Genomic DNA, 16,209 nt, shown 5'->3' with positions numbered 1-16,209 from the left:
AGCACTACTGGCGAGCCACTGGCCTGTGACGGTCATGGCCCCCGAGCACCGCAGCACTTCTGAATGGAAGTTGGCAACACTTGCTAACTCTGCTAACGCGCTCATTTCGCTAGCGCTCGCAGCAAAGCAGCGGCTTGAAAAATAGATGCAAATCCCCCCCGCCCCCCCCACCCGGCGCCGTCTCCGGCCAAACACGCCGCCGTTGCCAGGCGGTCTGTGTTTTTAATCAGCGTCGAGAGGCAGCTGCTCAGAAACCACACAATTTTTTTTTTTTTCTTTTCATCCCTGGCGTGCTTTTAAATAGTCGTGATAGCGCACATCTGGGCGATTGTCCTCGTGCCCTTCAGGGCCCCTCATTAGCAGCTGAGGGCCGGGGCTCCCTTTTAGCCCCTTGATTGTGGTGGTGGGAGTTGTAATTTTCATCTTTTTTTTTTCACCTTCCCCCAACTGATGATTCACCTGCTTTGTGAGGTTAATAACCAAAATCTTACCCGCGTTTTTTTTCCTTGGGATGCGAACGACGCGCTAATCTGATAATTCGCTCGATGCGATGATGATGAACCTCCTCGTCTTATCGATGTAGTGCTGGAGATTGGTCTTGGTCTCCAGATCATTTTTTTTAAGGGTCTCGGTCTCGGACTCGGGAGGCATTTTTTTTGGTCTTGTCTTGGGATTTTTGATCAAGGCCGATCGAGACTCAGCCAACACTGCAACGACGCGATGATAACGGAAAAGAATCCAGCTGCTGCTGCCGTTTTACGCTCTGTTGGTGACACGCAGAGTAACACAGCCTCTTGTTTCTAGTTAATTTATTTTTTTTTAATTTCTATGAAGCAAGGTTGCTTTTTTTTGAAAATGGTTCAAAAAATAGTTGGCAAAGATACCTTGCTGTAAAGAGGATGTTGCTGCTCCATTTAGAAGCAAAGTATGAATTTCAAAAAGATACTGTTCATTTCTTTCTGATTTTGTTATTTTTCTTTGATATCTAAAGTCTTGGTCTCGGCCTCGATCTCCATGCTCTCCATAATGTCTTGGTCTCGGCTGGTCGCGGTCTTGACTGCAACACTACCTCGTCCATCAACCTCTTCAATGCAATCAGGAGCCGGGCGCTCGTCACACACGGGGCCACTACAAACGAGGTTCTTGAATTTCGATGAGCCGAGTGTGAAAGAAAAAAAAAAAAAAAAAACCCCATCGCACCACGAGCGCACGCTAGCAATTTGCAATTGAAACGCTGCTTTTGTCTGGCGTCACGTGGTGGCTCCTTTTGATGGGTTGTGTTTTTTTCACTCCCACTCCCACTCTTAATGCCCCCCACAGCCCCGTGGTGATTAGTGTTTTTTATGTACTACACGGGGACTCGTGTTGCTGCCGAGCGAAGCGGCACACCGACGAGCCGATCGACGATCCGTCCGGACGACGACCTCGGCCGCCGGAACCTTTGACGGGTTTGTTTGAGTTTTTGTGTCTTTTGTCTCGTTGCCATGCCGCCCGCTTTCCGCGCTGATTGCAGAGCACGAGATGACCTCGCGCTCCGTGACCTTTCCTCTCTCAGTTGGGCTCAAGCGCCCCCTTGTTTGTGTGTGTGTGTGTGTGTGTGTGTGTGTGTGTGTGTGTGTGTGTGTTTGACCATTATCTTGAGTGTGAACATCTTGTACTTGTATTCATTGCATTTTTGCTTTGTTTTTTTTTTGTGTGTTGTTGTTTTTTTTTTTGATTCTCTCTCGATGACACGGCGCGTGTAGCACCATGGCAGGCGCGCCGCAGGATTCTCACAGGTTGTCCGTCAAGACGTGGACGGAGGAGGAGAGCGAGCGGGCCGACAGCATCCTCAGCAGGTAAAAACGTGCACGTGCACAGGAGAAAGTGCGCGGAAATACCGACCACACCGGTGTAGTTGCTTCCGACCGCCAGCGGAGGGAGACAAAAGCTCGACGATTGAAGGACACGTGACGTCATGACGGATGACGACGGACGTTTAGGCGTCTTTGTGATTTGACTTTGTGATCTTTTTTTTTTTTTTTTTTCGGTGGGTGTGATGTGTGAAGACCACAGTCAATGTGTGACGACACCTCCTCTGAGCTCCAGAGAATGGCAGCTATTGACAGGAGGGAAATCAATTCCCAGAGCTCCATTCGTGGGCGAGGTGCGCTGTCCAGGTAAGTAAACTGCTAAATTAATTCCACATAAATAACACCAAACATGGGCGCCTCACAGCAAGAAGGTCGCGGGTTCGACTTCCGGGCCTGGGACCTTTCTGTGTCTCCGGCTTCCTCCCACACTCCAAAAACATGCATGTGAGGTAAATTGAACACTCTAAATTGTTCGTAGGTGTGCATGTGAGTGTGAATGGTTGTTTATCTCTATGTGGCCCTGCCATGAACTGGCGACTTGTCCAGGGTGTCACCCTGCCTTCGCCCTAAGACAGCTGGGAGAGGCTCCAGCAGACCCCCTGGAACCCTGATCGCAGGAAGTAGCGGGTATAGCAGATGAATGAATGAACACCAGACATAGGCATAAGGACATAATTGATTTCAAGCTTCCCAGTGTTTAAGTCCCGCACGTTTGTTGCAAAAAATGTCACGTGACTTGACTTGTCCGTCTCCACTCCTCTGCAGGATCGTCAGCATGGTCATGACTTTGAGGGAATGGGCTCAGAAGAGTCTGAACGAGGAGACGGAGAGGCCAGACTCGTTCTTGGAACGTTTCAGAGGGCCCGCCCACAACGACATGCAGGCCCCGCCCAGCAGGTTCAGCCACAGCTGCGCGGGGTCGGACGCAGACAACGAAATGAGGCGTTCGAGGCGCAGGCAAGGATGCGGGCGTACTCTGGACGTCGAGTCGCAAACACAGCCACGATAGATTCGTAAACTCATAAACTCCTGTTTTTCTGTGCTTCGTCCCGCTGGGTCAGGAAGAGGAGGTGTCAGATTGTCGTCCTTTCGCCATCTGACGACGCTTACTACAACTGGCTGATAGTGATTGGCACTGCTGTCTTCTATAACTGGACCTTCTTAGTTGTCAGGTGTCATTGTTGTGTCATCGTTGTAGTTTGGTACAGAACAACACTGCTTGCTCTGCTCGGAACGTCTGTGAACTTCTCCAAACTTTTCTTTCTGTGCCTTCAGAGCCTGTTTTGATGAGCTGCAGAAGAAGTATGTGTTGGCATGGTTGGTCATGGACTATATCTGTGATGGGGTCTACATTCTGGATATAGCCGTTCGTCTCCACACAGGTACTGAAAGACACATTTGTCAGCCAAGTCAAGTTTTGAAACCATGTCATGGGACTTTGTCTTCCGTTGGCGTGGAATTGTGTATCCTCAGGTTTCTTGGACCAAGGCTTGATGGTGAAGGATGTCCAACGGCTGAGAGAAGCCTACATTCGGACCTTACAGTGCAAGCTGGACGCTTGCTCCATTCTGCCGACGGACCTTCTGTACTTGAGCGTTGGGATGGGCTACACTCCTTTTCTGCGATTCAACCGGCTGTTGCGCCTGCCTCGCCTTTTTGAAATCTTTGAACGTACAGAGACGCGCACGGGCTTCCCTAACGCTTTCCGTATCTGTAAACTGGTCCTGTACATCCTGGTGATCATCCATTGGAACGCCTGTGGATACTATAGCTTCTCCAAGGCCCTGGGGCTGGGTTCGGATTCTTGGGTTTATCCCAACGCGTCAGATCCTGAGTTTGGCTCCCTGGCCAGGAGTTACATCTACTGTCTGTACTGGTCCACTCTAACACTGACCACTATTGGAGAAACTCCACCTCCAGTTCGAGATGAAGAATATTTGTTCCTGATATTTGACTTTCTGGTAAGTCCACTCTGTAATGAGTGTCACCCAAGCGGGGGAAGTTCCCTGTCTAACTGAGGTTCTGTGTCATAGGTAGGTGTTCTGATATTTGCCTCCATTGTGGGTAATGTTGGCGCCATGATATCCAACATGAACGCAACAAGAGCAGCCTTCCAAAGTCGCGTGGATACCCTGAAACATTACATGCACTTCAGGCATGTGAGCAAGGTCTTGGAGCAACGCGTCATTCGCTGGTTTGACTACCTGTGGACCAATCAGAAGACAATAGATGAACAGGAGGTTCTGAGGAGCCTGCCGACCAAGTTAAGAGCAGAAATTGCTATTAATGTCCACTTAGACACACTGAAGAAGGTTAGTGCCAGACTTCCTTCATATGATCTTTGAATAGCAGTCATATAAATGAACTGAGACTAATATCAAGTGTATATATTTGTACGCATAGGTGCGTATCTTCCAGGACTGTGAGGCAGGCCTTCTAGTGGAGTTGGTGTTAAAACTCCGGCCGCAGGTTTTCAGTCCTGGAGATTATATCTGTCGAAAGGTAAGTCCTGCTTTCATTGGATCTTTTGAAAGAGCCACCAGAAGATATGCAAGAAGATAAATACGAAGAAAATTCTCTCGCCTTCACCTCAGGCTCGATTGGAGCTAAAGCAAACATTTTTTTAATCTCTATATTCACATTGAAAAAAAAAAATATATATATATATATATGTATATAGATGTAACGCTATCTATATATATATATATATATATGTATATATATATATATATATATATATATATATATATATATATATATATATATATATATACATATATATATATATATATATATATATATGTATACATATATGTATGTATCGTATATCTCTGTGTATCAGACCTCTTACATAAACTCTAGTCACTGAACAAAAATACAGAGAAGGTTGTGCTGCTGTTTTAGTCATAATGTATGTTTCTGTCATATCTACAAAAATATAGTTCAATATTTTTGCTCGTCTTGATTTTCAGTGTTATGACAGCTGTTTTTGGCAAAGAAGTGGAGATCGTTCTTTTGTATGCATGATCTCCACTTCCACTGGTTATATTGGTATATTTTTACTGCTATGTTTGCATTGCTGGCAAAGAATTCAACCGAATTCAAGACCTCTGACAACTCCGTCAGAGACTCGAGGTTCTCAACCCTCAGCCCTGAGGAAATATATTTAAAGCCTTACATTTTTAAGCAGTGCGAGGTTAGATTGCGTTTTGCAGGATTTGTCTTTAATTCCAACTTCTGCCAGTCTGTCAGTATTGAATCGGAGGTATGCATCTGCCTCACCTGACATGTCTGTGCTAGTTGTGTTCAGCTACTGACAGCATCACAGATGACAATTATCTCCTTTTCCAAGGGGGATGTGGGCAAGGAGATGTACATCATAAAAGATGGCCAGCTTGCCGTGGTGGGGGACGACGGAGTCACGCAGTTCGCTGTCCTGACTTCGGGAAGCTGCTTCGGAGAAATCAGCATCCTGAACATAAGCGGCAGCAAGATGGGCAACAGACGCACCGCCAATATCCGCAGCCTGGGATACTCGGACCTCTTCTGCCTCTCCAAGCAAGATCTGATGGAGGCCCTCCAGGAGTTCCCCCATGCCAGGGCCCAGCTGGAGCAAAGGGGGAGAGACATCCTGCGGAAGGAGGGCCTCCTGGAGGAGGTGAACGTGTCTGCGGGGGAAGATCTCGAGGAAAAGGTGGAAAGGCTGGAGACAAGTTTGGACCGGTTGCAGGTATGTTGCGCTCTGACAGTAACAGCATTAACTCGCACTCGTTGCCGTGATAGTGACGGCCACGTGCAACGATTGCAGACCTGCTTGGCGCGCCTGCAGAGCGAGTTCAACTCGTCCCAGCTGCGACTCAAACGGCGACTCACCACCCTGGAGCAGAGCACGGCGGCGGGCGGCGCCGGCAGCGGGTTCCTGTCGGACGGCGACGGCAACGAGAGCATGTCGGGAGGCGATGGCGCACGCAGCGAGATCAACATCAGGCTCTGAGGGGCGCGACGGGAGGATGAGAGGATGAACTCTGAGCATCAGACCACAAGGGTGTTGCAAAAGAATCGGTTCAGCATGAGGAAAATTGACTTGAGAAGTTTAAGAGACATGTTTAAAGGCCTTTCTCTGTTCAGTTTGCACCTCTGCTTTTGAAAACATTTGAATTTAGAGCACTTTTCAAACCGTGAAACGATCCGCGTTAAAATGTGAATTGGTCAGAGTGGCCGGGATTTTCAAAGGAATTCATTCGATCATTTGACAAGCGTGAACGTTTCTTTTGTGTTTTACAGAATTCTATGAATCTGTTTCATTTTATAGAATACTTGTTAATTTCTAAATAGTTCACTCAAAAAAATCAATTGTTTAAATGTACACGTAAACGTATTTAGTTTAAATGGATGTATCTTGTTAGACCTTTTTTTGTTAAATATAAAAGTTTACGACAATTGTGAAGTATTCATTTAATAATATCCTTATACGTTAGGCTTCAAAAAGCCTGTTTGTCATTAGTTATAGAATTCACTGGCCTCGTCATCAACATGTACATGTATCTAAAAGAGTGAAGCAACCGTGAGCACGGCAGCCGCGAGATGAAGACGGCGTTTTCAAATGAAAAGACCAACGGAAACAAACAGTTTTTGGATTCAAAAATATACTTTGCCGTACTTGACTGGACTCGCCAAAGCAGTAGCGTTGCATCTATAATATCTGATTGGTTCACAGTGAGTTAAACAGAATGTTCAGGTTAGTAACTTCCAAGCCTTCGGAGAGGTGCCTCCCTTTAAACAAAGAATCAATTCACTCTTCACCAAAGGGATCCGTGAATCGACTCAAATGAACAAATTCAGTTGATGTCCCATCTGTCAAGACAGCGGGCCATTGTTCCGATTGGAGGAACTGGATTATTTTTCCATTTAGTTTTGTGTGTGAAACAGCTGAACGACAAACAGTGTTAAAATGAGCCGTTGTTGTCGCAGTTCAGTATCTTGGAATTTCTTATCTCTATTGCTGTGCTAATTACACTGTTGATTACTATCTGATTTCCCCCATGTATCCTGTGTTGGTGTGAAAGCATGAGCCTGTTGTGTCTTTCACGCCGCTCCTCCTGTCTTCATCTCCCCCCCCCCCCCCCCACACACACACAGTTATTATCCCCGCCCAAAAATATTTCACTATGTTCATTGTTGGCCTCGTGTTCCGATCGGCAATGTCAGTGTTTTTCCATCCACTCTGCAAGTCTGTTTTCCTTCACTCTGTATTTAATTGAATCCCATTTCCTGCGCTTTTGGATTTTGCTCGTTCCTCTTTGGGAACTCATTTGGATTTATTCCCACGATGCCTGAAGCCTTGATTTTTATTTTGTTGGCAATAAATGTGTCGCACAGTGAGCCTGCCATGCCTGTTGTGTCTCTAATAGGGTACACAACCCTTTTCCCAGTGTGTCTTTGCGCCGCTGTGCCCTGACCGCTGTCACGCTCCCCCGCTCGCACGAGCCACAGCCGTGTAAAGCAGGTGACCAAAGTCCAATTGTCAGGTTTCAGGAAGTGACTTGGGGAAAATAAAAAGGTGTCGGAGGTGGAAAGATAACGCTGCTTAAAAGGTAAAAAAAACCCAACAACCCTGTGTCGCCTGTGTTTGTGCGTATTGTCAATCGGGCCATTTATCTCCAATGCATCTTTTCTCCTGCCTCTGCGAATGACAAACTCCCTTTTTTTCCTCTCACCTTGGAGCGTTTGTTTGTTTAACGTCTTGCCCTCTGGCTCCGACTCTGAGAGCACTGACCTGCTTTCTGCTCCTCTGTGCGATCCGGCTCATCTTCAACCGTCGCGCCAGGTGGTTGCGTGTATGCAGGGGGCCCATCCCTGAAAAAAACACGCTCCTCACCTTGTCACAATGCGCGCCTGTGTTTGTGTGCGTGCAGTGTTTGTTTGCAGGCATGGAGCTGGGCTTTGCGTTGTTGTGGCTGACACTCCTGGACGGCGTGGCACCGGTGTCCTCGGCAGCGCAGGTAAAGCCTGAGGAAAAGTGTCCCCGTCGTCCTGTTTCTGTCACGCTGTGTCTTTGGCTTGAAAGTCTGTGAGAAGTAGGACTAAGAGCTCATTTTTTTCAGTATTACATATTTCACATTAGCAAGGATTTTAGTTTTTATACATACCTATCTACAAAGCAGAATCAGAATCAGCTTTATTGACCAAGTTTGTACGTGGCAAACAAGGAATTTGACTCTGTTTTTTGTTTTTCTCTCTATTCTACTACTTAGGTCAAAAAACAAACAAAAACAAACTACAGAATAAGTAAAAAGTAAAAAGTAATGGTAAACAAGTAAACAATGTGCAACCGGAAGTATAAATAAACTATAAACAGTGTGCAACTTGGTGGAGTAAAATAAGGATCTATATACAAGTCTACATAGTATATATATATATATATATATATATATATATATATATATATATATATATATATATATATATAAAAATATCTAAATATAGAAAATATATACAAGTCTACATATGATAACCCTGTGATAGTAAAAAAAAACTAAAAAACAAACCTAAAAAGAAAGTCGAGTGGAAATGTTCAGTGTCGTGCAATAGTGTAATGTAAAGACCAATGTTTTACGCTACTATACATCATATCCGTCCACGCTGTGTGTATGTCCATTGCAGCGGGGTCTCATCGAGAGCCTCTATGTGGCCACCCTGCAGCGGCCGTGGCTCTGGGCCGTCTACGTCTTCACCATTGGACTTCCCGTCATTCTCTTCATTAGCTTCATGTGGCCGGACAAAGTAAATGGAAATCCTCAACGCACGTTCGGGAAAACGTCGCTCAGCCGCAGTGAAAGAAGTGACTTGTGACGGTTTTGCTTGCAGAGGTTCGGGCCCCCTGATCAACCCTACTACTACAAGAAGTCTGATGACCTTCAACCAGATGATCCTCACTCTGCAGCCTGGAGTGATGCGGCCGATCGCACAGGTAACTCGCTCACTCGTGTTGCACTCTGTTGATTGTTGTTGGAAGTTGGTTTCCAGCAGCTCTGTCTCCTCTGTCTGCTCAGAAGAGACTGAAGGAGCTGCAGCCAGGAGGAGGGAGCCCCGTGGCAGACAGAAGAAGTCAGACCTGGACCTGAAGGTGAAGCTCTGGAGAAGCACTGCAGCTCACAGACAAAACTATTAAAAAGGACTTGAAGTTAGATTTGAAAACACGGAACTTTTCTTCCCTCAAATTCTGATGTCTTTATCGTAATGGTCACAAGACACGCAGGTGTGTCCTTGGAGTACAACAAAAATCAGACGAGCCACTGTTTTAACTTAGATATGTGTTACGTGTATCATAACATGTATGAATATAATTAAACAGGAGAAATAAACCAACAACAGCAGGTTAGTCCAGTTTCTTCAAGATCAAGATGTCAGAATTCTAATGCTGAAACTGCTGAAGCTGATGAATAGTCTCTCAATGAAAAATGAGTGCAAAAATGCAGTTTGCATGCCCTGACTTCCCACGTGTGTGTGTTTGTTCAGGATGACAGAGCGGTGTCATGACGACCTACAAGGAGATGCAGCTAAAACCCTCCGAGCGGCCAATCGGAGTTTGCGTGGACTCGAGCGTCAATGTTTTCAGTGTGGAAGATGTAATGTTGTGCTGATGGAATAAAGGAGTGTCATCAGAGAGTTAAAGCCCGAGTGCATTGCTTTTCAAAAAATGTCAAAGTTCAAAAAGGTGCGTCTGCACCTGCAAGCTGCTCCTCCTCTGCAAACAACATTTAGCAAAAGTAGAACAAAATACAGAATATCATCAGCGATGTGATGAGTTGAGCCAAATGCAGTGGAAGGCAGTTTAAAATTGCTATATTATTACCTTAGCTTTCGAAAAAAAAGGCAGAGAAACACAGGAGACGAAATAGAATTGAAGAGAATAAAACTTTATTGATCCCCCACGGGGGAATTCATGAGGTTTCAGCAGCAATAGAAACACAAGGCAGAACAGTGTCAATGTTTGTGTGCCAATAGTAACACCCATCCCCAACCCCATCCCAACGTTAACGGTTATTTACACACTGGTTCTGCTGGGTTGGATTGTGTACTGAGGTGTCGGGGAGCATATTAAACATTTTAATTAAATTCCAGATCATTTGAGTATTCAACAGAAGAAAATGATCCTTCCTGCAGGCGACAGGTGGAGGTTTGGTGGATGGCAAGAGGAGAGAAGTCCTGCGAGTTGCCTTCACTACCGCTACGCCATCACCCTGACATTGGCAGCCCAGGAATGCAGAAGGCTTGGCAGACCCAGACCCTCACTGTCTGTTGATTTATGAAGATTTATATTCCCAAACAAATGGCATGATGATGGATTCAAGAAGTTTAAAAAAAGATTTAGGATCGAAAACAAGGACAGCGAGACCATCTTGAGAGAGTTTACACGTCCAATGAAGGACAAAGGCAGCGTTCTCCATTTTTCCCCTGTGTTCTCCTTGAGTTTGTTCAATTTTTCCAAGACATTTTGGATATTTTAAAACCAAGGTCACATTCAGTGGCCGACAATGTTTGACTACACAAGCTGTTACAGAACGTGTCCTTGTATTCTTGCTTTCATTTGGCTCTCACCTGTCCGTTGTCATTGTAGACAATATTTACATTTAATTTGAAGTTTTCTTCACTTATTTAACCCTGATGTTGCCACAACTTTCAGCAGCTGGGTCATCATCTGGTTCAAGGGTGTTGGGTGTGTAGAGAATCTAAAGTCCTCGGACACAAATTGTATTTCTGAACTTGGACTATACCAATGAAATTTGATTGATTGATTGATTGATTGATTGATTGGTTGGTGATACCATTAAAACCAGCCTGTCTCCCCTCTCACCCTGTTTTTTTTTTTTGTTTTGTATCCTGGATCAAATAAACCCCCGGCTTATATCAGCGGTCAGTTTGTGATCAGCTGAGGTGAGATTTACCCCTGCACGTTCAACAAAAGTATTGTTTGGTTATTGCAAGAAGAAATGAAGATAAATGGGAAAATTGAGAGTGGTTGAAGGAAGGACTGAAGAGCGAGAGAGAAAAAGGTTTGCAAGGCAGATGGCAGATCAGAGGTGCTTTCTGGTGAAGGTTTCTGGGGAATTGTGCAATGCGCTGATGAAAAGCAGGTGTTTTCTGAGGAATATCAGCATTTTATTGACTTTTAGTTTCATAGAAACAAAAAACAAAAACAAAAAACATTCTTCTTTCCTAATTGATTCAAAGTGGGAAAAAATAAATAAAACAAAATGAAAACCACCCCAAAACAAAATGCATATCAGCATCCAGGCATCTGTTTCATGCCACTCCCTGCATATTTCCTTCGTTTTATAACTGCAGAGAATCAGGTATTTTGTCCAGATTCCACAGAAACGCACACACTTCCTTCAGGTCGAGGGAGCAGAAACAAACACTTGCACACAGCCTTCTGCACACGCAGTGAGGTTTTACTCTGAGGGGAGCTCCGGGCATTGTCCTTGGCTTTGTGCTGTGAAGATGGAGAGCCAGCAGCTGCTCCTCGCAGGCCTGATCGTCATTGCCGCCTGTCTTCAGTCTCTCTCCGTGAGTCTTAACGTCTTCAGCTCGTTTTGTGTGTGTTTGAAGCAGAGGTTTTTTGGTACAATGCAACTGCATTTTGGAAGGAATATCCTGCTGCTAATCACATGATGACAAGTCATTGAAAGAGCAGGGCGTGAAGCAACGTGACCGTCGCTCATCTATCGCTATATTCCCCAAGACTTCAGGGATGAAAAGCGAGCCAACTGTCTCCTCACCTAAGTTTGATTTCTGTTGTGCAATATAGGAACGGCATAAAATGTAAAGTGGCGTTGCATTTATTCTACCGGTTCACCAAATGCAGAGTAAGATGCTTTGACACAGAACTGCGAGTGACAATTAGTTTTGTAAAAAGCACTTTCAGCCACTCTATGGACGAATACCTTTTTGCAGCAGACAGACTGTACCCCGGTGTATCCGCCTCCGTTGGCCGTGTCTCTGTGTTTGCCTCAGACTGCGGGTAATTGCGACGAGCACCCTCTCAAACATATTCATCCTGGCGTTTTGTGCGTGCGTAGGCGTCAGACGGCTGCCGCGAGGACGTGGCTCGGCTGCGGGAGAGGGAGAACCTTCTGAAGAGCCGGCTTCAGGAACAAGAGCGCCTCCTACACAGACTGCAACAGCAGGACCAAGCCGTGGACCAGCACACGGCCGTACTGGGCGGAAACCAGGACGCCCTGCACGCCGGTCAGTTCATTGTTGCGAACCAAAAAAAAAAAAAAAAAATGATGATGATGAAATGAAAATAGAGAAATCTGAAAACTGAGCTCAGAATGATTTGTTGCATCTGTCAGATTGCTCGCAGCTCTTCAATTCTGGATACAATTCAAGCGGCCCGTACAGAGTCAGGCCGCAGGGCAGCCCTTCTGCAGTCGCCGTCTACTGTGACATGAGTGATGGAGGAGGATGGACTGTCGTGCAGAGACGGACGAGTGGAGCAGAGAGTTTTACACGGTGTGTCTGGTGTCAAATGCCAACCAAAAAAGACATCATATATTTTATTGGACATGACTTTACACCAATCTATCTATCTATCTATCTATCTATCTATCTATCTATCTATCTATCTATCTATCCATCCATCTATCTATCTATCTACCTACCTATCTATTGTTGAGGTGCCTGGCTCGCCGGCCCACCTGGCTGCTCTTTTCCTGCCCAGAGGAGTTTTTATTTTATTTTGCGTTATTTCTGCACTGCAAGAGGAAGTCGGGACGACGGCGTTCCTTATTTGGTGCTGTTTCCCGCGAGCTGTTATCTCCACTGCTCACACTGCTCCACCTTGAGACCCTCTTTCGGCGGGAGTGTTTTGGCTGCCGTACCTGCGTACGATACTGAGAAAGAACATGTTGTGCAATTCTCTGGCCTGCGACCTGAGGAGGCTCACATTGTGTACCAGCATGTTTTGACTACATCCTGTTTTCCTGCATAGCGCTCTGCAATTAACTTATGATGCATATGTGCTGTTTGCGTAAGCTAAAATATGTGCTCTTCCCACACTATCTATCTATCTATCTGTCTGTCTATCTATCTGTCTATCTGTCTGTCTATCTATCTATCTATCTGTCTATCTGTCTGTCTATCTATCTATCTATCAGGTCATGGGCAGAGTACAAGAATGGTTTTGGAAACGTGAAATCACATTTCGGTGAATTCTGGCTCGGGAATGACCTCTTGCATTACATCACAGCCCAAGGTCATTAGAGAACTCGCAAAACCCATTGGCACTGTTTCAGAGATTCACGCTTCGTGCCGCTCACTTTGTTCTGCTGCCCCCAACTGGTGAAACTGCAGTTATTGATATGACTCAACGTGTTTTTTTTGTTTTGTTTTTTTGGTGTGTCTTTAAAATGTGACGTGGCTTGTTGGCGGTTTTTGGATAATTCGTTGGGATCTGTTTCAGCGAATCATTCTTTAAGAATTAACATGGAGGATTTCGATGGGAACCAGCGCTATGCGGAATATGCAAACGTCAAGGTGGCCGACGAACAGGTGAGGACAACCTTTAAACCTAACTGTTTACAATGGACAATGAATGCAATTACGATTCATTTTCAAACCACCCGCACACCTTTATCACCTTCTTCCTCTGCAGGACGACTACCGTCTGACCTTCGGAGCCTACCGAGGCACGGCGGGGGACGCTCTGTCTGGGACCTATCAGACCGGTGTGTCAGACTGGGCCAGCCACCAGGGCGTCAAGTTCAGCACCTACGACCGGGACAACGACAACTACAAGGGGAACTGTGCACAGGAAGACAAGGGAGGCTGGTGGTTCAACAAGTGGGGATTTTAACAACTCAGATCAGGCGTCCAAAAATATAAGATTTCCTGCCACAGAAATGTTTCTCTTTGCTTTCACTGTTGCCCAGGTGCCACTCGGCCCATCTCAACGGCGCGTACTACCCCGGTGGCCACTACAGCGCGGTGACAGACGACGGCGTGGTCTGGTACCCCTGGAGAGGATGGTGGTACTCCCTGAAGACCACCATCATGAAGCTGCGTCCCGCTGACTTTAGGATGGACCCGGTCAACGACCCCAACGCTGTTCGCCGCGCACCACTCTCCTAGATCTGTGCTTCTCAACTGCCTCAGCACTCACATTTTTCTGTTCCTCATAATGAAGTTCGATGTTTTCCACAGCACTCAGATTTATCCCACAAAAATAACAATGCTAGCTTACTTATTTTTATCGTCGTCTATCCATCCAGTTCCAACACCTCCTTGTTCCTGCACTCGGGGTTGTGGGGGCCGATCCCAGCTGTCATAGGGCGAAGGAGGACAAATCACCAGTTCATCACAGGGCCGCATAGCATAGCAGCTCAGTGGTCGAGTGGTAGAGTGTCTGTCCAGAGACTGGAAGGTTGTGGTTCGATCCCTGGTTGGACTGTAAAAAAATGGTCCCCATTGCCTCCCTGCTTGGTACTCAGTATTTGGGGTTGGGATTGGGTGGTTAGATCACCCGCTGACTCCCGGGCTACCTCAGGGGATGGATTTGCATCCTTTGGGATGTGACAATCGCTGGGACATTTTCATTGAAAGACAAACAACCAGAGTTTCCAATTCACCTCACATGCATGTTGTTGGACTGTGGGAGGAAGGCGGAGAGAGCCCACGCAGACACAGACACGGGCAGAACAATGCAAACTCCACACAGAAAGGATTTGAACCTACAACCTTCTTGCGGCGAGGTTACAATGCTAACCACTGCACAACCGCCCCAGAGGCAAACCCCGCCCCCTGTGAAGCCGTGACCCAATCAAAAGAGCTTTGTGACCCACTTTTGGATCGCGAACCCACCAGTTGAGAAACTCTGTCCTAGATCATACACATCTATATGCCTTGTGTTGTGTGTCAATATAAGGGATCGCTGCAGCTACCTTTCAAATTCTTAGGGATGCGCAGCTGCCCGTCTAATCAGCCTTGCCTGTCACTACTAACGACTTGCGTGTTGGGTTGGAGAACGTTTCGAGACATTGTGCAGAGTAAGTTTTTTTTTTTTTTCAACAGACTGTTTTAGAAACACGTGTGCTGCGGGGGGGAAGTGCGGCGCGCTCACAGATGTCTCTTCTGACAGGAAAAAAAAAGGGGAAATCTGTCAGCAGTGTGCGCATGAGAAGTCACGGGCATGCGAAAGCAGCGAAAAGGAAGGGTTTTTTCTTCTTTGCATTCCATTTAAAGTAGCCGTGACACTTTCTTCAATAGAGCATGCAGTCATAAAACAGGGCAACTGGGTGACTGATACCCAAGATGAATGTAAAGCAAATTTCACGGCTGACATTAAAGAATGTGATTGCTCCTGAAAGCAGGCCTACGCAGTCTGATTGCTGTTTCTGTACCCAACGGAGACTCGGGATTACGCGTGAAACGCTCTACGCTGCTTCCTCGGCCTACATTGCGCAGTTTTTTCCCCCCCCCCGAAACCAATGTTTTCTAATAACGAAGGTCGAAAGGGTAAAAGCAGCTTCGCAAAACCTGGCGGACTTCCTCAGCTTTTTCTCGGGAGTTGTGCGCTGAAACGTGTGATCCTGGAAATCAGCAGTTTTGTGACGTGACGAATGAAACTGAAATGAAAATCCTACCAAGTTCGTATCAACAGCAGCCTCTTGCGTGTTAAGATTACGTCAGTGAGTTAGCCATGTGCTCATTCTACCAACTGACAGAACTTGCAGGTGCTTTGTTTTTCTCCACTTCAAGGTCCGCAAACGCATCAATATCTAGTTCTAGTTCCGTTCTATGGCTAAAATGATGTTTTCTATAGCGCTGGTTTTCCCAATAACAAATTGTGTGATGTTGCTCCAGTGGAAAAAGAAAAACCCGCTGCTTGAAAAATGCTTTTTCATACCGTATTCTTAAATTGCATATATTATTTTCTTGCTCTAATGCCTTCTTTTAAGACATTTACACCAAGGTGGTTCCAATATGTCCATTTGTAGAGGCAAGATGTTGAGAGAAAAAGGTCTTGTTATTTATTTGTATGGGCACTGATTCCAAAAAAGGCCCAAAATGACAAAAACAATGCAGCAGATGACAGCGTAATTTCAACCAAATAAAAAAAAAGGACTCAAAAAACATTCAAAACTATTTGCCTGCTAGCGTCTTCAATTCCAAATGTCACTGCTTCAATGAAATCCAACCTGGCCTTTGTCTGCTGTCAAGTTTGCGCAGGTGTGAGAACTTTTATGTGATACCAAAAACTGCCAGCAGGGGTCATTAACGTGATGACTTGACTTAAAGGGAAACTAATAATAATAATAATGATAATAATAATAATAATAATAATAATAATAAT

At 45.7% G+C, this 16,209-nt stretch overlaps 2 protein-coding genes across 2 annotated transcripts; both read left to right on the top strand.

The window, feature by feature from the left end:
• Positions 1-1,740: 1,740 nt before the first annotated feature.
• Positions 1,741-9,487, top strand: LOC142902781 (cyclic nucleotide-gated cation channel-like). Its single transcript, XM_076048207.1, has 15 exons — positions 1,741-1,838; positions 2,049-2,159; positions 2,619-2,810; positions 2,915-3,025; positions 3,129-3,235; positions 3,327-3,814; positions 3,887-4,165; positions 4,257-4,355; positions 5,206-5,583; positions 5,662-7,447; positions 7,782-7,855; positions 8,517-8,636; positions 8,721-8,823; positions 8,906-8,979; positions 9,372-9,487. Exons 1-10 carry the CDS (start codon positions 1,750-1,752, stop codon positions 5,845-5,847), a joined length of 2,040 nt encoding a protein of 679 aa, XP_075904322.1. The 5' UTR covers positions 1,741-1,749; the 3' UTR covers positions 5,848-7,447; positions 7,782-7,855; positions 8,517-8,636; positions 8,721-8,823; positions 8,906-8,979; positions 9,372-9,487.
• Positions 9,488-11,292: 1,805 nt separating this feature from the next.
• On the top strand, positions 11,293-14,281 carry fgl1 (fibrinogen-like 1). The gene is made up of 7 exons (XM_076048206.1): positions 11,293-11,423; positions 11,936-12,104; positions 12,212-12,371; positions 13,016-13,113; positions 13,321-13,409; positions 13,513-13,700; positions 13,790-14,281. Exons 1-7 carry the CDS (start codon positions 11,358-11,360, stop codon positions 13,986-13,988), a joined length of 969 nt encoding a protein of 322 aa, XP_075904321.1. The 5' UTR covers positions 11,293-11,357; the 3' UTR covers positions 13,989-14,281.
• The last annotated feature ends 1,928 nt before the right edge of the window (positions 14,282-16,209 follow it).

This window comes from Nelusetta ayraudi, unplaced genomic scaffold (genome assembly GCF_046127955.1).
Source record: "Nelusetta ayraudi isolate G7.1 ecotype Tasmania unplaced genomic scaffold, CSIRO-AGI_Nayr_v1 ptg000097l, whole genome shotgun sequence".
Classification (NCBI taxonomy): Eukaryota; Metazoa; Chordata; class Actinopteri; order Tetraodontiformes; family Monacanthidae; genus Nelusetta; species Nelusetta ayraudi.
Note: the sequence above shows the minus strand (reverse complement) of the source record. Positions and strands in the feature narration are given on the sequence as shown.

Bases quoted from the DNA above. Each gene is read 5' to 3' on its own strand.
- LOC142902781 (XM_076048207.1), top strand. From the start codon at position 1,750: ATGGCAGGCGCGCCGCAGGATTCTCACAGGTTGTCCGTCAAGACGTGG. The intron at 1,839-2,048 runs GTAAAAACGTGC...TGATGTGTGAAG, and splicing joins GCCGACAGCATCCTCAGCAG to ACCACAGTCAATGTGTGACG. The intron at 2,160-2,618 runs GTAAGTAAACTG...ACTCCTCTGCAG, and splicing joins GGGCGAGGTGCGCTGTCCAG to GATCGTCAGCATGGTCATGA.
- fgl1 (XM_076048206.1), top strand. From the start codon at position 11,358: ATGGAGAGCCAGCAGCTGCTCCTCGCAGGCCTGATCGTCATTGCCGCC. The intron at 12,105-12,211 runs GTCAGTTCATTG...TGCATCTGTCAG, and splicing joins CCAGGACGCCCTGCACGCCG to ATTGCTCGCAGCTCTTCAAT. The intron at 13,410-13,512 runs GTGAGGACAACC...CTTCCTCTGCAG, and splicing joins TCAAGGTGGCCGACGAACAG to GACGACTACCGTCTGACCTT.